We start from the raw sequence: 22818 nt of genomic DNA on the forward strand, positions 1-22818 counted from the left end.
TTTTATTGATTTTTTACAGAGAGGAAGGGAGAGGGATAGAGAGTTAGAAACATCAATCAGCTGCCTCCTGCACACCCCCTACTGGGGATGTGCCCGCAACCAAGGTACATGCCCTTGACTGGAATCGAACCTGGGACCCTTCAGTCCGCAGGCCGATGCTCTATCCACTGAGCCAAACTAGCCAGGGCTCTTCCTATTCTTTAAAATCCCTTCCTTCCACTCTTTTTATATTCACTCTGTTCTCTTGCTAACTTGAGTCGAGTGCTTTATTCATCTGTTTTCAAGATTTCTTTTTCAAAACAACATTTATGCCTACAAGATGTGTTTCTAATAATTTCTTTTGCTGCATCCCACAAATTTTGATATGTAATAAGTTTATTATTCTGGTCTTAAATGATGCAATTTCATTGTGATCTCTTTTTAAGTTAATTCACAAATTATTATTATTATTTTTTTATTAAATCTTTATTGTTCAGATTATTACAGTTGTTCCTCTTTTTCCCCCCCATAGCTCCCCTCCACCCAGTTCCCTTTCCCCCCCAAGAATAGTCAGTCCATTCCCTTTCTATGTCCCTGATTCATTATAATCACCAGTTCATTCTGTACATCAGATTATTTATTCACTTGATTCTTAGATTCACTTGTTGATAGATGCATGTTTGTTGTTCACAATTTGTATCTTTACCTTTTTCTTCTTCCTCCTCTTAAAGGATACCTTTCAGCATTTCGTATAATACTGGTTTAGTGGTGATGAACTCCTTTAGCTTTTCCTTATCTGTGAAGCTCTTTATCTGACCTTCAATTCTGAATGATAGCTTTGCTGGATAAAGTAATCTTGGTTGTAGGTTCTTGGTATTCATCACTTTGAATATTTCTTGCCATTCCCTTCTGGCCTGCCAAGTTTCTGTTGAGAAATCAGCTGACAGTCGTATGGGTATTCCCTTGTAGGTAATTGAGTCTCTTTCTCTTGCTGCTTTTAAGATTCTCTCTTTGTCTTTTGCTCTTGGCATTTTAATTATGATGTGTCTTGGTGTGGTCCTCTTTGGATTCCTTTTGTTTGGGGTTCTCTGCGCTTCTTGGACCTGTAAGTCCATTTCTTTCACCAGGTGGGGGAAGTTTTCTGCCATTATTTCTTCAAATAGGTTTTCAATATCTTGCTGTCTCTCATCTTCTGGCACCCCTATTATTCTGATGTTGGTACGCTTGAAGCTGTCCCAGAGGCTCCTTACACTATCTTCGTATTTTCGGATTCTTTTTTCATTTTGCTTTTCCGGTTGGGTGTTTTTTGCTTCTTCGCATTTCAAATCTTTGACTTGATTCTTGCGCTCCTCTGGTCTGCTATTGGGTGTCTGTATAATATTCTTTATTTCAGTCCGTGTATGCTTAATTTCTAGTTGGTTCTTTATCATAGCATCGAGGGTCTCATTAGTTTTCGTGACTCTCTCCTCAAGTTTATTGACAGCTTCTAGCACATTTTTGCAAGCCCTCAAAATTGCGATTTTTAGCTCTATATCCTCCATTTCTGTCATGTTTTTTTGTCTCCGCATTTTTTATGCTTTCTTGGTGCACCCCCTAGTGGTCTTTGTGCGCAGTCTTGTTCTAGTTGAGCCTTGATTGTTGTAGTTAATACTAGAGGGATTTGACCACCAGGCCGACTGGCTGTGTGAATCAGCTGTGTCTGCCGCGGAAAACTTCTGTCCTCTGGGGAGGTGCTAATCTAGCCTTTGCCTGAGGCGATCCGGCAAATGGCTCTGCGCAGGGCTTGGGCGGGGCGGGCTCAACAGGGCGGGCGGAGGGAGCCGTTATGGTGCCCTCAGTCCTGTTCCCAGAGGCTCTGCTTCTCAGAACCCCCGGAACCGCTGCAAACCTCGGAGGGAAAGCTGCCTTCCAACTGATGCCAGACACTCCCGCTTCTCCCGTTTGGGTCCGAGTCCCCAGCGATTCGCCCGTATCTGGAGCTCAGAGTCTGAGACTCCCCCCTGACCGAAAACGACAACCGCGCTCTCAGCCACCAGCCCGCTTTGCGCGCGCACCTCCGCACCTGAGTATTTTCCACACTGCGCCTCCTCTGAGCCTCGGTGTGCTGTTATTTTTCCTTCTAGTTGAAGAGTCTCTCCTCAGCCAGCCTTCCTGTGGTTCTGGGTGATGTCCGTTCTGTCTTTTAGTTGTATTTTTGAAGTGGTTGTTTGCGGCAGCAGTCTGCGGTGTTTACCTATGCCGCCATCTTGGTCTCTCCAAATTCACAAATTATTAAGGGGAGCATTATGGTTTCCAAATGTGTGTGCATGTTATTTATTAATTAGTACTTTCATATTTATTTTGCTATTTTTTATAGCCAGAGAATGAATGTGGTTTGTGTTATGTATTTTTTAAATTTTATAGACCCTATTACCTATTATGTTGTTCATTCTTCAAGATCTTTTTTGAAAATAATCCATTACATCAAATTTGTTGATTTTATTTTTTATTTCTATATTCTTATATATTTTTAAAAATTATGTAACCAATCAGTATCCCTGTAGAGATGTGCTAAAATCCCCTTATATTATTGTTCGTTTGTGCATTTTTCTTATGTAATATTTGCTTTGTAAATTTCATGGCTACTTTTAGGTACATCTATTCATGAACACTATATTTTTCTTTTATTACTAAGTTCTTTTCTTCTTTATCTATAAAATGCTTTTACCATAAATTACATTTTGTATGAAATTGATATTGCTATTCTTAGAATAATTATTTGTATAATTTGTGTGGGACAAGTTTGTCCATCCATTTTGATTTAGTCTAACAGGGTGGTTTTATTTTATGTATATCTTCTGTAAGAAGACTCTGCCTATATTTTAAAAGTTCAATTTAATCATATAACCTCTTATTTTTATAGTGAATATTTAATTTTTAATTATTTATCAATTAAAAAAATGTTTACTCTTTTTGTTTTGATTTTCTGTTAACTTCCTTTTGTCTTTGTTTCTCTGCTTCCTCCTTTCCTGCATTCTCTTGAACTAGGACAGCTTTCTGTACTTTCCCCCTTTATGACTAAAAAACTATTGATAGTGTCATTTTTTGACTGCTTATCTTTAGTTTTTAACATACATATTAGACTATACATTTTTCTAAACATTCGAAAATGCTTAGTAATTTTTTGTTCTGAAAAACACTAGCAAAAAAAAAAAAAGCCTTTAACACACTAACTGCCTATTGAATTTTCTCTTCAAGTTATTATCTATGGTTTTAGTTTTGCACTTCTTGAGACCAAACAAACATTGAGAATTGTTTTTACAGTTAATGGGTACAAATCATTTGCTCACACTTGATCAATTTCCCTGCTCCTTGCCATGCCCCCCCCCGCCCCAACACACACACATACATTTTTTGTAGTCCATTCCTTTTCTCTAGGCTCCTTTTCATTCCTACTGAAGGACATTCTTTAATGATCATTTTAGTGAGGGTCTTTGTGTGGTTTTAGCTCTGTTCATAGCATTGCATTTCTGCTCATTTCTAGTCCATAAAATAATTTATTTCATTTTTGATCCAGGTCCCTTTTTAATGGTTTTCCCTTTTTATGGCTTATCATTTTTTGCTATGGGTTTGAAGCCAGGGGGCTGAGTTAAAAGATTAGCTAATTGTGCCCTACCTGGTTTGGCTCAGTGGATAGAGCATCGGCCTGTGGACTGAAGGGTCCCAGATTTGATTCTGGTCAAGGGCACATGCCCAGGTTGCGGACTCAATCCCCAGTAGGGGGCGTGCAGGAGGCAGCCAATCAATGATTCTCTCTCATCATTGATGTTTCTCTCTCTCTCTCTCTCCCTCTTCCTTCCTCTCTGCAATCAATAAAAATATATTAAAAAAGAAAAAAAGATTAGCTAATGGAGTCATCTTGACTAGAAAGCAGAGTTAATAGTTACTGAGTTCCTGGTCCTTGGAGGAAAGGATCAAAGCTGTACAAAGCAAGCAAGTATGGCAACTTGCCTGAAAGGGGGAAAAATTAATCATGGGCATATACAAGTTGCAAAAGGCATTTTTCTTTTCTAAGCTTTCTCACTTTTTTTCTTGGCTCCACTTATATTGCTATCAGAGTGGTAATGCTTGGTGTGCTGACCCCTGGTGGATTCAGCAAGTGCCTATTTATTACAATTTTTGGAGTTGAAATAGATCTTATTCCATGAGTCACAGGCTCAAATGCCTTCAGAGGCCAGACAGGTTACATAAATGTGTCTGAATGCTGTATATGACAATAGATCATGGTGCCAACCAGGATAAAACTGGAGAATGCAGGCTCCAGCCAAGGCATATAAACCCAATGTTTTGTTTTGTTTTTAAAGTTGGTAAAACACACACAGGTACAACCTAGAGTGGGTGCTTGATTGGGCCAATCAGCTTGGCCTGACCTTTCAGACTACGTCACACACAAAAAGGTTAAGCAAGCCTGTCTGTCTGTCCTGAGGTCACACCCAAAGCTTGTTTTGTAAATGAATAATAAATGTTCTTTCCATGATTCACTCTTACTTTCTAAAAATGTGGTAATCATTCTATAATGGGCTACATTTGTAAATTAAAGTGACACATTTGTTGACAAAGCCCAATGCAGGGAAAGTGCATTCATATATTATTTCTGTGTTTTAAGGTAAAACAAAACAAAACAACATTGTTCTAGATAGTATTTGAAACATTATTGAGTTAAAATATTAAATGTGATACAAATTTTTATTTTTTCTGTGCTTTTTAATGTAGTCATCTTAAAGTTTTAAAAATGTAAACTCAGAAACTAATCTCAAAATGCTATACTTTTGACTAAAGAGCACAATTGAAGAGAGTAAGAGTGAATTGTGTAAGAGTAGAAGGGCAGCAGCATTCTAGACCAAATTCTTTGTCCAAATTCTTTGGAAAACCCCAAGTTACATTTCTACTAAGAACATTTTAATTAATTTTAATTGTCAAAGGGCATTTCATCTTTTTTTCTGATTTAAAATTATTATCTAATTCATTTTCCAGCATCTGTCTGATGTCTCCCTTTGAAATATCAGTGGCTTCTATTATCTACCAAGTTCAATCACAAATTTCCAGTCCCCACCATCATGCCCTCTATTTTCGCACCATGTTTCTGTTATTGTGCCATTGGAGAAAATCTGCAGCTTCTCTTCTGTGAAGGATGCCTCTTCCCCATGGCCTGGCTAGGGCTCAGCCTTCTAGGACCTGCTGTCAGCAGTCAGTACCCATCTGGTCTGCAGATCCTAACGTTCTCCTGCCCTCTAGGGCCTTGAGGATTTATGCAAAACCAAACTATAAAAAAAAACACGCTTACTTTCATTTTCGTAGGATTTCAGGAGTAAGTGGAGGTTAAATAAGAGTGTCCAATCTGATATCTTTAATGGTCTCTATTTATTCTTTCAGATGAACTTGAGAACCAGTTTGTTTTGCTAAAAATGTTATCTGTGATTAATCACTCTTCCTACCCAAGGTCAAACTCTTGGTTTGATCCATGATTTCTATGTTCTTTTGCTTATCAATTAATTTTTTAAAAATGGTCTTTTGATTTGTTTTGTGGTAATTTTTACTATGTGTTTTAATTCAATGCTTAGTCTTTTATTAATAAAATATTGAATCCTGAATTTCCCTTAGCATATGACTGTGGCCAAATTCCATAGTTATTGATATCTAATACTCCCATTGTCATTCAATTCTAAGGAGCTTGTAATTTCAGTTTTGATTTCCTTTGGGACAGGAGTTATTTACAAGAGCAGTCTTGAGTTTCCAAAAGGGATTTAAAAAATCTTTTTACTTATTAATATTTTATCTTGTTTTATTGACCAATAGTGAGAGTAAACTAAAAATTTTACTAATGTTTTTCATATTATGCCACTCCTATATTAAAAATTATTTTCTACCACCTGTAAACTTCATAACTACCTTGTGAAAACGACATAACCATAAAATTTCTGTTTTCTCTTTTGCCTTTCCAAATATGAGTCCAAGGTGTTCATCTGCTATCAAGAGATGTTGGAAAATGAGAATTATTAAAATTCATTTATAGAAAAAGAAATGATGAACAAAGAGTTTTCAGCTTCTGACATTTAAATGGCATTTTGCAGGAAGACAATAGACAAATATGTTTGAAAGTCAGTTGAAAACAAATGTCTAAATTCCTTCACTTCTACTTAATATATCAAATGGTAGGCAAAAAAAAAAAAAAGCAGTAATGCTCCTAAAGTTCATAAAAAATAATGTCTATCATAGGGTTTAGCCAAGAAGGTGGAATCAAGAATGGGGAAGATATTAACCCGAGGGAGTAGGAGGAGTTTGTCCATTCTGGTCCTGGGGGATGGTTGGAAGGACAAGATGAAGAGGCCAGGGGAAACTAACAGGGTAGGACAGTGATGGCGAACCTATGACATGCGTGTCAGAGGTAACACGCGAACTCATTTTTTTGGTTGATTTTTGTTAAATGGCATTTAAATATATAAAATAAATATCAAAAATATAAATCTTTGTTTTACTATGGTTGCAAATATCAAAAAATTTCTATATGTGACACTGCACCAGAGTTAAGTTAGGGTTTTTCAAAATGCTGACATGCCGAGCTCAAAAGGTTCGCCATCACTGGGGTAGGAGGAAGTCACCGTGTGTCCATTTCTCTGGGCGCCTTGGCTTGGTGAGGGAAACTTGTGCTGCTGCTGAGGCCTCTATTCCCACTGGGACTGTGGAAGGAGCCTGAGGTGCAGGTGTAACGAGGGAGGGCAGTGTAGGTGTGGAGCGGGTGGATGTCAGTCTGAGGCCCAATCTATCTTGTTCAAATGCAGAGGGTGGAAGATGCTGAGTTGACAGGCAGGGATGGGCAAAGGCTCTGGGTGGATTGTGGAGCTAAAGCTGGGATGGAGCTTTAGCTCCACAATTCACCAATATGTTGGTGAAGGTCTCAGCTTTAGTGAAAATCAAAGGGAGGAGGATGAGGCAAGAGGGAGGGGCAGCTAGGCTCAGACAAAGCCTGGAAAGAATCAACTATGAAGTCATCACCTCCAGAGGCCAGAGGCAGACACTGGCAAGATGCCCAGAATAGGTTGAGACCCACCACCTCTCAGCAGATTCAAGTGACATCCAAGAATCAACTTGAAATCAGGCGCTACCTATGCCCTGTTGGCCCCACCCTGAGTTCCAGATATCATGTTAGAAAGGAACAAGGGGATTAGGAACCACAAGACTGCAGTTAGCCCCCCCTAAACTGAGCCTAGAGATTGTATAAGTAATTGTTTTAAACCAAATTGAAGTCTTAAATTGAACCAAAATTTAAGTTTTCCCACCACTCAGGAAGTGGGTTGTAAAAGAGTTGAGAATTGTTTTAAAAGCAGAGCCTCTCACCTGGGAATCGTATTTAAAGACTAGAGGCCCGGTGCACAAAATTCATGCAGGGATTGGGGGGGGGGGGGGTCTCAGCCCAGCCTGCACCCTCTCCAAACCGGGACCCCTAGGGGGATATCTGACTGCCTGTTTAGGCCCGATCCCTGCATGATTGGGCCTAAACCACAGTCAGACATGTCTCTCACAATCCGGGACTGCTGGCTCCTAACTGCTTGCCTGCCTGCCTGCCTGATCTCCCCTAACCACCTCTGCCTGCTGACCTGATCACTCCTAACCGCCTGTCTGCCAGCCTGATTGCCCCCTAACTGCTCTCCCCTCCTGGCCTGATCGCCCCTAACCGCCTCTGCCTTGGGCCCCTGCCACTGTGGCTTTGTCCCGAAGGATGTCCGAAAGATGTCCAGAAGATGCCTGGTCTAATTAGCATATTACTCTTTTATTAGTATAGATTCCTACAATGTTGATGGGAATGGGAATTGGTGCAGCCATGGTGGAAAGCAAAAAATTAAAAAAGGAACTGCCTTATGACCCAGTGATTCCACTTCTGGGAATATATCTGAAGAAATCCAAAACACTAATTGGAAAGAATATATGCACCCCTATGTTCATTGCAGCATTATTTACAATAGCCAAGATTTGGAAGCTGCCCAAGTGCCCAACAGTAGATGAATGGATAAAAAAAGCTGTGGCACATTTACATAATGGAATACTATTCAGCAGTAAAAGAAAAAAAAAGGAAAGCTTACCTTTTGTGACTAATGAGTATTATGCTAAGTGAAATAAGCCAGTAAAGAAAAACAAATACCATATGATCTCACTTATATGTGGAATCTAATGAACAAAATAAACTAACAAAATAGAAACAGGCACATAGATACAGAAAACAGACTGACAGCTGTCAGAGGGGGAAGGGGGTTGGGAGGCTGGGTAAAAAGGGATTAAGAAACAAAAACAAAAAACTCTGACATATACAACAGTATGGTGATTACCAGATGGAAATGGGGGTACAGGGGGTAGAAGAGGGTAAAGAGGGGATAAATTGTGATGGAAGGAGACATCTTGGGTGGTGAACACACAATACAGTGTACAAATGATGTATTATAGAATTGTACAACAAACTTTCACAAAGCTAGGCCCTTCATTCCTCCCTTCCTTCTAGTGGTTGTGCCCTGCAGTTACTTTGTTTCCATCTCTAGCAGAGAAGAAAGGAGGCTGTTAGCGGCAAGCTCACTGAGGGGAGGCATGGCTCTGCTGGACTGGGAGGCACAGAAGGAACTTGAACTGCCTTGCATCCAGCCGGTCTCAGAGACATATTGGGTGACATATCCACTAACCTCTTTTCTAAAAGGTACCAACATGTGTAAACACAACTGCAGAAAAATGACATCATAAATTATGAAAAATATGTCATAAAATTATTTGGCTGTTTAAAATAAATGTAACGTTTTTGTATACCATATGTAGACATCGTTATGTTTATGCATTTCTAGTATTTTTTACCAAAGGAGTTACTTACATATCTGATAACACACATAACCATGGGAAATTAATTTATAAATACAACTTTGTCTCAGTCAACACATTTCCTAGAGCTCCATCTACGTAGGCTTGCATGTATGTGTACATTTTTGCCCATCAGAATTTTACTGATATCTAATAAAACACTATCTCTTAGTGAATGTAGTGAAATAAAACAGGTTTAAACTTATTTTATTACTGTGATGTGCCACTTAAACTATATATGTAATATATTGCAGAAATTACCAATCTATCCACTTTTAAGAACTAATGTCACTCATCATGCTTATGCAAATTTGCACACACACACGTATACACATAATTATATGTGCAAAATGTACACACAAGTGATTTCAACATTGTGATTTATGGAACCTTTAATAACTCACTTTTTGGTCATAGTGGTTGCAAAACATTAAGCAGGAAAAAATGGAACATTTAAGCAAGGACTGCAGGAAGTTCATAACAAATTAAGCATCATATTTCAAGAAGTTACATTACACTAGTTCAAAGGAGAGGGAAGAACAGTATGAACTGGTTTAGTGTATAAATCAGTTTTTAGACAGTAAGTTCAGTTGATGAGCATGATGTGATAAGGCTAATCAACAGCTCAGGGCTATTAGCTATACGGAAGGGTGGGCCCTACATTGTCTCATAAATGAATGCTGCAATTAATAAGATGGAATGAAGTTCGATTGGAGAACTTGCTGACAGATATCATGCTAAGCGCTGGTACAATGAGAGCATGCTGTCTGCTGCTCCTTTGGTAAATCCAAGCTCCAAATCTTCTGGAAGCTATAGAGGGAAACGTCTCCCTCAGAAGCAGTCATGGCCTTTGTCACTCAGACTTACCACTGGATTCATAGCTGGGCCTGTAGAGAAGCAAAAGTTATAAAGAAAAGTAAACATTAATGGGCTGTGCATCCACACTTGGGTTGAAGCAGCAGTCACTGTGGCCAGGATTGCGAGAAGAGCAATAATTACCGAGAAATCTCCAAAGTGCACCTCTTTGAGCTAACCTTCACCCTGCTTCACCAACCTTGAGAATTAGTTCTCTTGTTGAGGAGCTAAGGGTTTCATTGTACACTTAGATCTTAATCTATGCACCAATTTGGAGGAACTATTTTTATGACTCTCAATTTCATTTTCAAAAGAATAAAATTAAAAACATGTATTTTGCTTAATTACTGGTAGAGAATACGGGTGTTTCCATGAAAGCCTATTACTGAATAATAAAAGTCAGGTTTGAGTATTAGGGAGTTGTATCATGGTCTTAAGCGAATCATTTGTCAGATTAAGTGATCATGACACCGAAGACTGAACTCCACTGGAAACACTTCACTCCTGTTGGGTTACACTCATAGTCCACACTACAATTACCGTTGTTTATTACCTGGCAGAGTTGGCAGCATAGACTAACTTTTGTCACCCAGATCTCACTAAATTTAGCTTCACAACCAAAGGTTCTAAAGGGGGGAAAAAATAGTCCCACGCTGTTCAGACACTCGCCTTCCTTAGAATCACTTTTAGTTGTTAGCTAAATTCATACAAAACAGACAGAGGTCCCTGAGCTGTGAACAGTTGGTTTCTAAATTCTATTTTTCCCAGTGGAAGTGCCTAATGAAAACGGTAAGACCACAGGCTGCCCTTTGACTCTGAGGACACTATTACGGATTCTCCCCCAATTAGGATCACCGACAATTGGTTGGTTGTGATTATCACTGTGATCTGTGACCATGAGTAGCATGAAGTTAATGCCCCACTTTTAATTAAATCTCGACGACTAAATGTTGCCTTAACCAGCTGAGGCATAGTAAGTGCATGTAAGATGTTAAAGATCTCACAATTTCCATCACATAAGATGAATGTTCTCATCTAATTAGTAAAATTGGGAGTTTATATGCTTTATTATAACTTATAATCTAAAGCAACGGTTCCCAAATGCAACTGCACAAAGATCGCCTCAGCCCTACAAAATCAAATCTACAAGAGGCATCAGGTTTTGAAGCCTCCCTAGGAAATTCTGGTTTTAAAACACCAAAGCACTTGCCACTCCTCTTTTGGAATAGTTTAGTCTGTAGCACATTCTTGTACGACCTTCATGAGTACAACCCTTTGCTTCTTTGAGAATGGATTGCATTATTTTTAATCAGTTCAAGTCAGTTTGGTGAATATGAATGCCTTATTGGAAATTTGGATAATACTAATTTTGGTCAAAAAATAGTTAAGAATGCTTTCCTTAGTATTGCAAAATTGCTTTGCAGGCAAACTTTAGATTGAAAGGGCACTCCCTTCTTTCCTCCTCTTCCATTCAGATGTAGACGTTGCATAGGTTTTGGGCAGAATCTCTCTACATTATACTTATACATACTGGTTGCCTATTGCTAAGGCTGCACTGGAACAGAACACAGATTTTGTCCTCACCCACCTGATGCCATGTCCCTTGTGGTACGTTTTCTGTCTCTTCCGACTTACAATTCTATCCCATTAAAAAAATCATTCTAGCGGATACCTTTTAATACAGAGAACAGCATCATATAGGAAATGTGTTAAAATTCATTCTACAGATATTGATATCTAACATCAGTTCTATAAACAAAATTAATTCCTACATACTGTATACACCAATATGCACAGACAATATCACAAAAATTTTCTTTTGGTTAGGATCTATAAAAGTTCCACAATATCAAATCCTCCAGGGAATATTTTCTAATTGATCAAAACAAGCTTTCACCAAAATACTCACCAAGAAAATTTACTGTCAGATGCAAATTCAATTGATAGTTCTGATCAGAGTCTGCCAAAACTGGGGACACATTAACACTCATTAAAAGCACAATTTTCAAAATCAGACAGAATTGGGCCCAAATTCCTGGACCCCAGTAACTATGAGAGGCATCTTGAATGAGTTTTTCTATCACTAAGTCTGAATATTTTCTTTCATAGGATGTTATAACTCAAACAGCTTTAAAATCAGCATTTAATACCATCTGGAAGAAGCCAGCGGTTGCTTTACATTTTCAACTTTTCAGCTAGTTGAAAACCAAACATGAAATAATTTCCATTTATAAAAATATAATCCTTATACAATCAAATATTAGTCATACTCCCAAAAATGCAGTACAGATTTTATCGTTTGATTCTTTTAGGACTTTCTTTCAAGACATTTAGTGATCATTAGGCACATTCATCTGAGATTTACTGAGCGCCTACACCCACCACATGCCAGACATTGTGCTGAGGAATTTAAGTATTGCAACTGCAGAAAGAATTTTGAGAGTTAGCAATTATAATTATCCCCACATTGCAAGAATTCTTACATACAATTTTAGGTATTACTTGGACTGTACTTTCTCATCTGAGTATTGAAATTTGATAGTTTCATTAAGTTACTGGGGGAACAGATCAACAGTGCTTTACCATGAGAAGAGTTCGTACTGAGAAGGCATATCAGCATCTTAGGGGTTTGGGAATGGAACATGTCTCTTTACAATGCGGCACAGGTGATTCTAATGCATCCTTCCCCATCCCCTTTTAAAATTCACTGACATAAAGAATCCTTGCAATGACAACCACATTTTATTTGTGAGGCTGTTCCCTAACTGCAATGAATTTTCAATCTTTAAATAATATAACTATATAACAATTCAAAGTAAACACTGTCCTGGATTTGAGGATATCAGAGAATTACAATTAAACAAGTGAACAAAGATTACATCATTTTGCAGTTGGAAAACTACATATCCACCCTCCTTAAAATTCTTCAAGTATAAGTCACCAAAATTTATTCACATCAACAGGATTAAATAAATGGTTAGTATGCATTAGTCTCTGAAATTAGGACATTAAAAAAAACTGAGAAAAAGAACATGAATGACTTCTTGCTGAAAAGAAAGCAACATCAAAATGCATTATTATGAGCTTACATAATACTCAGGACCTAAAACACACAAGCATGTTAGGCGATCCAATTTTGTTTTTCAATGCAACATCATTCTCCGATCATCCAACTAAACTGCAACTGACTGAAATGCAACTGAGTACAAATGGTTGCATTCTCCACCATTCAACTCAACTGCAATTCAGAAATGTGTTGCAATATAAAACATTTAGAAGCGTAAATATCAAACCTGTGCCTCCCAAAGGACATGTCTCTAAATTCTAGATTTCACTGGTATGTCCACACTTGAGATAATGACATAAATTTAACTTTACAACTTTTAATACTTTAAACTAGTGCTTAAATTTTTCTTTTAATGTCTCATTTCAATTTCAAATGAAGTTTTTACAAGCTTTATATTTATTAACCTGGCAATGAGTTATTCTAATAATCCCCAAGGTGTTACATATCACTTGATTGGGAATTGAGAGCAATATTCTGAAACCTTAAACACTAGTATCTTCCTATAGATTTCTGTTACAGAAATTCCAATTATGTAAAGAATCAGAAGCGAAATCCTTCAGCTTTCTATGTTACACCTGACCTACTATCGCTCAAGTATGGTGAAAGTATCCTGAGAATAATGTTCATGATAGTTTTCATTTGTATCTTAATTGCTCATGGTAAAGTGGGAAATGTAGAGACTAAGAGCATAAGGTTTATAATTCTAGAATACAAATGAAGGCAAAATTAAATGCAGTAAGAGCTTATCTGCAAGTCTACAAGGAAAATTATAACCCAAGACGCATGGGGAAAAAGATTTATGTGGAGTTTTTAATCCATATTAGAATTCAGTTGTAACTTGACCATAAATTTAAACAGAAACCATCTTCTGAGACATACATTCTAATAAATGTACCAACAGTACTGGTAGTCAATGAAGGGTCGGTTATTTTAAATTATTAATAACATTTCATTTTTCTATCCAATAGAATCTATAGTGGTTTGCCCCAATTACATATCTGAAACAATGTCTTATTAAAACAAAATGAGACAAAATTAAATGGAAGATAAAAATACTCTGAAGTTATTAAAAATAAAGCAAACTATAATTCTTGGCAGATCCATCAGGTAAAAAACATTGGTGGAAGTTGGAAGCACAGGATAACCGACACGAATCTTCAGCACAAAGCACATCTTTAAAAACATGAAATGATGACTCTTTGGAGGACAATAGCTAAATATCCAAGAATCATCAGGTTTGAAAAATATTGCTTAATCACTTTCCAAAACACAGTTAGCTGCAAGAACTGAAGATCTTGTTAAAAATATCAAGGTAATCATATTTATTGCATCTTTAGAATGCATTTTGAAACAGAAAATTAACATGCACCTCAGCTTCACCAAAATATATATATTTAAGAGGGGGGAACCTACGATATTTTATAAACAAAGTGTAGACTATATGTGCTTTTCAGAGGGGCTGAATTAAATACAACCAGCTGCCAATGTTGTGCTCTAACATACTTGAATTAGTGGGTATGTGTATGCTAAATTCATTTATTTTTGTCAACAATAAATGAAATAAAAACACTGCCCTATACAATCCACTATCAGCAGTGAGTACAACAGCAAAAAATTGTACAATAATTTATACATACTAAAATATTCTTTTTCTCTAGAGATAATGCAGAACAAAACCTAATCATTATAAGACTTAATTTGGGAAATCTCAAATTACAATAGGGAAAAACCAAATCAAGGTGTGTATTGAGCCCAAAACAAAGGTTCCTGGTCATAAGGCTATAAGATTATAAGTGCAAGTGGTAGTAGAATAAAGCATGCTCAAATTGTATGCTTGGGTCGTTGTATATTTATCAAACCTTTAAATTAAACAAGACTAGCTAAAGAAATGCCTTAAGCATAGCAAGATAATTGGGAATCGTGTCATTTCCTTTACCATTTTTGTTACCCAACTTATACAATGCCAAAGTGCTAAGCAACACTACAAAAACACATTTACATCAACACTGAAAGACCTGGGGAAATGAAATCCAACAATTTTATTTTAATGAGCTTGTATTTTCTAAATTTTGTTTTATTTTTTCCTGTTTTCATACAGTATTGAAAACAAAACGCAGCACATTCACATTTTCCCGAGGAACTGTAAAGATGATCTCTACAGGGATAAACGTTGTAAAGCCTGAAGCTCAATCAATTGATGTTGAAAACTCTCAAAGGAGTAAAGGCTTGATCTGAATGGTCTAGAACATGTACTGTAATTTAATAGAAGAGATGGTCGTCTTAATATTTAATGATTTAAAAGAACTTCCCAGTCCATGCGAAGAGTACAGTCCAAGAATAAATCAAATTTTTGAACGCATTTTATGCTACATATGTGTATACTTTGCGATCCTCAGGTGTTCGTGCCAAGTATTCTCTCTCAATAAGTCCTTCAATACGCTTCTTAATAACAACTGGACTTGGTAAGAATCGAGCCTTCAACTGCTGAGTTACCTAAAACGAAAGGTAAAACGATTTCTCACCAGAAAATTTAAAAAGCATAACATTTCCATATTAACACAAAAATTCTTAATTTTGAATAAAACTGATGTGTCACTTTAAGACTCAGATCAAACTTTAGTAATCTGATTACCTCCTCACATCAGAATGTGAATACTACAGTAGGTTAGAATTAATGGAATATATTAGTATGATGTATACTAATACTTAACCATTTTTACTTCTGGGATATCCTCCCAATTCACAGAATTTGGGTAGCATGTGTGTAAGAGCACAAACTCTAGACCCAAACCGCCTGGACGCAAATCCCAGCTCTCTGATTTACTAGCTCTGGGACATAACCTCATGACGTTGCTGTGTATATTAAATGTTAACAGAGGTGATGCTTTAGAATAATGCCAAGAGCTACTGTTGCCATTATTTTCTCCAACTGATGTCAGGATTCTAAGTATTGTGACACCAGTTATAATAAAACAGTAACTATAGCAGCAGCCAAAGTCTTGACTGTGCACTATCAGGCATTTTGTATATATTCTAATGTAATGCTCTTAGCCCTATAAAGTAGGTTGTCTAATTCTTTCAAGTGAAGAAAATAAGCCACAGAGGAAAGCTGACATCAACAAGTAGTAAACTGAGCCAGTAGTTAGAGAAGAGAACCCACACCGCTCTGCTCCAAGTCCATGCTTTCCCCAGGAATCCACTGGCCTCTCTTGCAGAGCATTCATCCATAAGCCAGCTTTTTTTTTTTTTTTACTCCTGCTGGATCAGCTCATTTCCCAAGGCCACAGCGAATTGATAATCCTTTGAAGTCTGAAACTTCAGCATCTCACTCTCCACCTAAAATCTATCATCTTTCTAGTATTTTTATTCCAGTATCAACAAACTTGTTCTCAACCCACCTGAGATCTCTAATCCTCTGACCCTTTCTTCTAAGCAATCAGACAATCTACTTTAATAACTTCTTTTGAACTTACCTCATTCCTGATGGGGGTTTAGATTGCACATAAGATCATTTCAACACTCAACAGTATCCTCAACTCTGATTCCTTTGGTTCTAGTCTATAAACACCATTTCAACATTTACTACATCATGCAAAATCTACTTCTTAGCTCCCTGCTGAGTACAATTGTAATTTATAATACCTTGTGTAGAGACCAGGAGGCAGCAAACTGCAGCCTGCAGGCCTAATACAGCCAACTGCCTATTTTGTTAATTCTTACTAGAACACACTCACTTGTTATCTGTGGCCATTTTCATGCTACAACTGATTATTAAACACACATACACACATACACACACACACAGTCTGCCAATCTCTGAAGCAGACTGATAACACTAATTTATAGTATTCAAGTTCAGCAAGTTTCTAAGGACAATAACCTCACATCCTGTTTTATGTAGGGAAAAAAGACCATTTTAGTTTGAAATTCCTCAAACTCCCACCTTACACATATATGTTTAGCCATACTTGAGTCCTTTCTTTACTAACACACCCCTGCACCCTGTATGCTGAGGAAGAGGAATATTCAACATTCCTCTTAACACAACTACCACCCACCTGTGCTCTGCACAATCCTCTCCCCTTTCCTTTGACTTTGGTACCCCAATTATCCCCTCATTTCATTTTTTTCCTTTTGTTTTTAAGCATTCCTTTTGAAAATTTTTATCCTTATATAAACATGCTCAGTATCTTCCCATCTAGAAAAATGAAACCCAAAAACCCTCAACACTCAACCTTTAACATTGCTCTTTGCCCTTTCCCATGAGCCAACATCTCAAAGGCCAAGCCACTCTCTTATGGTTGCACCTTCGTTTTACTTCTCAAGGCACTGCCATTAAATACCCACTCTTAGCAGTCCAATGAAAATGCCTGGGAAAACTAACCAGTCACCTAAGTGCCAATATGCTGTAAGTGTTTGATTTGATTTTTCCACTTTTGAAATTTGTAACATGTGAACATTCAATAAACGGTAACTGATTAATTTTAGAAATAAAGGTAGTTTGTTTTATACAAAAGTATTGAATAGTGAAATTTTTTTGTTTTCATGTGACAACATTCTATGATTTTCATAACAAATATTAGTTCTTGAAGTGTGCACATATTTCAATGTATCGCTGTGATTAAATATCAAATGTGCCATGCTTTTAATAGTATTACCTGATTATAGTTTCCTAACTTAAAAATTCTATTTTAAATCAGTTGAATATAGTACTTTCCTAAATTTCAACTGTTCATGTTGTTTTGCTGTTCTACACTAATCCAGCGTCAGTGTCCTCACCTCTGCTACTAACACATTGTGCTGCATCTTCTTTCTAGACTTCATTATCCGCACTATAGCAGCTTCTATCTCATGTTTCCTGTCGTCATCTACTTTCTGCCTTGTTTCTTTCCTTTCTGGGTCAGATTCACCTTGTTTGGCAGCAACTAAAAGAGAAATAAAGACATTTATGTGATTATCGTGTAATTTCAAATGTAATGAAAAAATGTGGTTTATAAACAAATAATATAAATTAGTAACATTCCCTGAGAAAAACTACAGCGAAACCTTGTTTCTAGAACTTAATTCGTTCCAAGAAGGCTGTGCAAGAAGTGATTTGTTAGAAAACTGAATCATTTTTTCCCATTAGAAATGTAAATTGAATTCATTCCAGACCCCCAGATGATTCCATTTAAACCTTTCATACAGTACATGTCTAATGTACTGTTTAATTTATAAACACTTTTCTTAAATTTATTGAACCACTCCCCACTAGCCTTAAACCAATTTTTCATTTATCAATGCCTCGAAATTTCTATCACCAGCTGCTTTTTGTCCAATCAACAGCAGTTTTTCTACCTATTCAATTGCCTGTGACTGTTGTTTTGTGAGCACTTTCATACCCTTAGTACATTAAAACTCTTGATGGCCTATTTACATTTTAAAATTGTGGTAATCATCGATGTGGATTTTGCCAGCAACAAAAGCATTTTTTCTTTTGTTTGTTGTCTGAGAGCCGCTTTTAGTCATGCTGAGGTATCAGCATAAAAGGGATGTCAGGGTGAAAAGTGAAGTGTTGGTTGACAACCAAGACATTTTTTTCTGAGAACTTCGTCCAGAACCGAATTGTTCGAGATGGGAGAAATTGGATAATCAAGGTTTGACTGAAATTTCAACCTGACTATACACATATACTCATCATTTCTAGTAAACATCCCCAAAGTGCCCAATTCAGTGATTAATAAATACTTAAATAACAAGTAGTGATATAAAAATCCTACAATCCTAAATTATTTGTTTTAAATATTAGGAATTTATTTTTATAGAGATAAGAAAACCAATTTTATTTTTATAGAATATGATTCCTTTCCTGAAAGAAAAATGATAGGTGGTTATCTTTAGCAGTTAACTTATCAGTCATTTTCATTGTTTGTAACTTCCACAGGTCAACTACTACCACTTCAACTCCAAGCTAACCCTCACAAAGTATCTCAGGTAAGAGAATACCTGATGGCTTACCAACTCAAACTATGGCTGTAATCTCTAACGCTTAAAGAGGAGGAAAGAATGCCAACTAAAGAAACTCTTTAACAATTATTTACACTTCTCACCAATTATCTAACAATTTGTCATGTATCTTATTAAATTTTTTCTTTTACAATCTCACTGTCACTAGGCATACTATATTCCAATCTTCAGGAGAAATCTTACTCTGTTATTCTCTACAGCAGGGGTCCTCAAACTTTTTAAACAGGGGGCCAGTTCACTGTCCCTCAGACCGTTGGAGGGCTGGACTATAGCTTAAAAAAAACTATGAACAAATTCCTATGCACACAGAGGCGGCAAAAACACCCGGCGGGCCAGATAAATGTTTTCGGTGGGCCGCATGTGGCCCGTGGGCCGTAGTTTGAGGACCCCCGCTCTACAGACTTCAAGGCAATTGCTAAGGGATTAAATATAGAAGTTCCTTTCTCCTACAACTTTGCTCTCTTTGAAGTAACAGAGAAAGAAAAATGATAACTAAATTTTGGGTTATAGATGTCAAGTTTGTAGTGGTAGAAATTGGAAAATTACAAAGAACCGTAAGGGATACTGCTGACTTAGGCAGGGGCACTCCCATGAGACAGCAGACACACAATTCAGATCATTCTGGTATGGCCATCACATATATTTCTAAGTTTCTAGCTGTTTCTAACCAGAATCCCTTGGCTGAGAATTCTGCTTTCAGTGTCTTTCCAAGTTAAAGATCATCAGTCTTAATGAAAAAGAATTAAATTAGATGAATGCTTTTCCTCAAAAAAGTCCATGTCACTTAAAAAAGATAGGGATTGCTTTCAATAGAATAAATTCAATTGAGACATATAATTTTCTTGGGTGTGATATAGGATTACAATTATGGGGGAACGATCTTATTTTAAGGACGTATATGTATGCTGAAGTATTTGGAGGGAAGTGATATGTTTGCAAATTCATTTAAAAACTAGCAAATACATACCTATATGGAGGGAGAAGGGAAGGGCGCCTGAGCAAATGTGGCAAATTTTTAGTGACTTGGAAATATATGTGATGGCCATACCCATATCCATGATTGTGCTTTTCACCTTTTCTGTAGATTTGGGAGTATTTAAAATAACAAGTTGGAGGGAAAAAGAAATATTATTTTAAACAATCCATTTGGTTCATCTGGATTTGGTCACCTTAGTAGGTGTACCCCAAAATACATGTGAAAGTTGTGATGAAACACACTGAATTATGATTTTTAGAAAACATGAGGGCAGGCACTCACTCTTAGAGCCTAGCACAGTACTCTGTACTTAAGAGCACAACAGAGGTGTTTGCTTATGTAAGTGGGTACCTATGTATGCAGATGTATGGAAGGGGAACAGAGGAAGAAGGTTGAGCAGTGGTGATGGAAAGACTCTTAACTACAGAAACTGCTGTAAATTACAAAGAACCTAGTTCTTTTCAAAGGTTGCATTAGGTAATACTTTTAACTCCTTTGCTTGAACTTCTATTACCTACTACAGTAAAGAGCAGCATAAATAGGTATGGTTACAGTGTCCAAGTATTTGATTTTTATCCTCAGTACTTTCTCCAAAGGGCAAATGGGTATTTGACAACTTAAGAAAACCTATGGTCACAGTATTTATAACCAGAGAGAAAATTTTAACATACACAAAATACCAGCAAGAACTTTAAGAAATCACCTAGTCAAATTTTTCATCATGTATGTGTATATATATGTATGTGTGTGTACGTGTGTGTGTGTGTGTATAAAAGCCTAAGCAACCAATTACTATGACGATGCACTGACCGCCAGGGGGCAGATGCTCAATGTAGGAGCTTCCCCCTGGTGGTCAGTGCGCTCCCAAAGCCAACCTCCTGCGGTCCCTCCCGTGGCTGGCTGGCCCTGATTGGCCCAATTGCCAGCCAGGCAGAGGGACCCCACCAATGCACGAATTTGTGCACCAGGCCTCTAGTATATAAATAACTACATTCCCATTTTAATCAGATCTAAAACACTACACACACAAACACCACCAAAAATTAAATATTCATGAAGAGAAGACTTTTTAAAATAACAATGCTATCTGACAACATAATTGCTGGGCATGATAAAACCTGTGATTGCAAAGATAGTTATTATTTAGGGTAAAGCAGTGTCAGGCTAAGTAATGTATCACCATACATTTTCTTCCAAATCTAGGATACAAATAAGTCCTGAAACCTGAAATCCATATCTGTCCAAAATTATAAATTCACATGTTTTGCACTTTGAAGAAAAAAGACATTTTATTACAGGACTCACTGGCAGAGTTGTTTTATTTTTAATCTACAATTGTGTCCCAAAGATATGGGATCAATTTTGGTGAAGAAGATACAATGATATGGTTTTCAACTATGGGACAAAGTAGTCAAGACCCTGACAAAGACCCACCACCCTGCTTCACCAAGCATATGGATCCTATCAGGGTCAAAAAGGAAAACAAAAGTGCGTATATAAAGTTCTTGAATCAACATATTCTGGAAATCAATGTATATTTAGCATTAAAATAATTTTAAAAAGACTATATTTTATTAACATATAATGTAAACACAAGTTTTTAAAGTAAAAGAACTATTTAAAAATTTTCTCTTATTTTAAAAATAGTTTTACCACAAGATATATTAGTTGTAATAAATAAATTAATACTGGAACACTTCCTGATACTAGTTTTAAGACCAAGTAGAAAACTACATTAGAGTTTAAATATCAACAAAGGTGGAGTGCCTTTTTTTCCCTTTAAATGCATTGAAAACACACATTTTACATTATGTTAAATATACAAGAAATAGAATGTTCTTAAAAATAAAGCTGTACTAAAAAGTGCTCACAACAGCCACTTCTATGTTTTTAAGTTAGAATGAATATGAATTTTAAGGGTTTCAAACTTAAAAATATTCATCAAAATATAAACAGCTTCATCTAAAGATCAAATTTTAGATAGGTAACTCAATTGAGAAATCTGTAAGTCAGTTTTAAAAACAGACATCCACTGAATATTATTTACCCACTTAAAAAGAATAACTTTATAAGTAGTAATATGTTCATAAAAATTGTAATTCCTCAGGGATATTGGCCTGTAATTCTCTTTCTTTGTAGTGTCTTTATCTGGTTTGGGGATTAGGGTAAAGCTGGCTTCATAGAAAGAACTAGGAAGTGTGCCTTCCTCTTGAATTTTTTGGAATAGCCTGAGAAGGACAGGTTTTAGTTCTCTGAATGTTTGGCTCAACTCCCCTGTGAAGCCATCTGGCCCCAGGCTTTTGTTTGCTGGAAGTTTTTTGATGACTGCTTCAATTTCCTCCTTAGTTATCGGCCTGTTGAGATTTTTTGATTCTTCTTAATTGAGTTTTGGAAGGTCGTATTTTTCTAGGAACATGTCCATTTCCTCTAGGTTGTCAAGTTTGTTGGAATAGAGTTGTTTATAGTATTTTTTTGCAATCCTTTGTATTTCTGTAGGGTCTGTTGTTATTTCGCCTCTCTCATTTCTGATTTTGTTTATTTGGGTCCTCTCTCTTTGCTTCTTGGTGAGCCTGGCTAGAGGTTCATCAATCTTGTTTATCATTTCAAAGAACCAGCTCTTGGTTTCAGTGATCTTTGGTATTGTTTTTTTGGTCTCTGTCATTTATTTCTGCTCTGATCTTTATTATCTCTTTCCTTCTGTTCATTCTGGGCTTTTCTTGTTGCTCTCTTTCTAATTCTTTAAGCTGCAGAGTTAGATCATTTATTACCATTTTTTTTCTTGTTTTCTGAGGTAGGCCTGTAACTCTTAGGACTGCTTTCACTGTGTCCCATAGGTTTTGGATTGTTGTGTTGTCATTTGTTTCCAGGATGTTTTTAATTTCTTCTTTGATCTCTTTGGTAACCCAACCATTGTTAATCCTAGCAAATCGGATCCAGCATTACATTAGAAAGATCATACACCATGACCAAGTGGGATATATCCCAGGTATGCAAGGCTGGTACAATATCCGCAAATCAATAAATGTGATACATCACATAAACAAATTGAAAGAAAAAAACC

At 36.8% G+C, this 22818-nt stretch overlaps 1 protein-coding gene across 6 annotated transcripts in view; it reads right to left on the minus strand.

The window, feature by feature from the left end:
- Nucleotides 1-13565: 13565 nt before the first annotated feature.
- Nucleotides 13566-22818, minus strand: part of CUL3 (cullin 3) — an 82018-nt gene continuing 72765 nt past the window's right edge. For all 6 annotated transcript variants that reach the window (XM_014531064.1, XM_014531059.1, XM_014531063.1 and 3 more), the window contains 2 exons: nucleotides 17555-17700; nucleotides 13566-15268 (listed from right to left, as the gene is read on the minus strand). In XM_014531064.1, the coding sequence (XP_014386550.1) occupies nucleotides 15137-15268; nucleotides 17555-17700 (278 nt within the window). In that variant the 3' untranslated portion in view covers nucleotides 13566-15136. The remainder of the gene's footprint in view (nucleotides 15269-17554; nucleotides 17701-22818) is intronic.

Source organism: Myotis brandtii, unplaced genomic scaffold (assembly GCF_000412655.1).
Source record: "Myotis brandtii unplaced genomic scaffold, ASM41265v1 scaffold79, whole genome shotgun sequence".
In the NCBI taxonomy this organism is placed as follows: domain Eukaryota; kingdom Metazoa; phylum Chordata; class Mammalia; order Chiroptera; family Vespertilionidae; genus Myotis; species Myotis brandtii.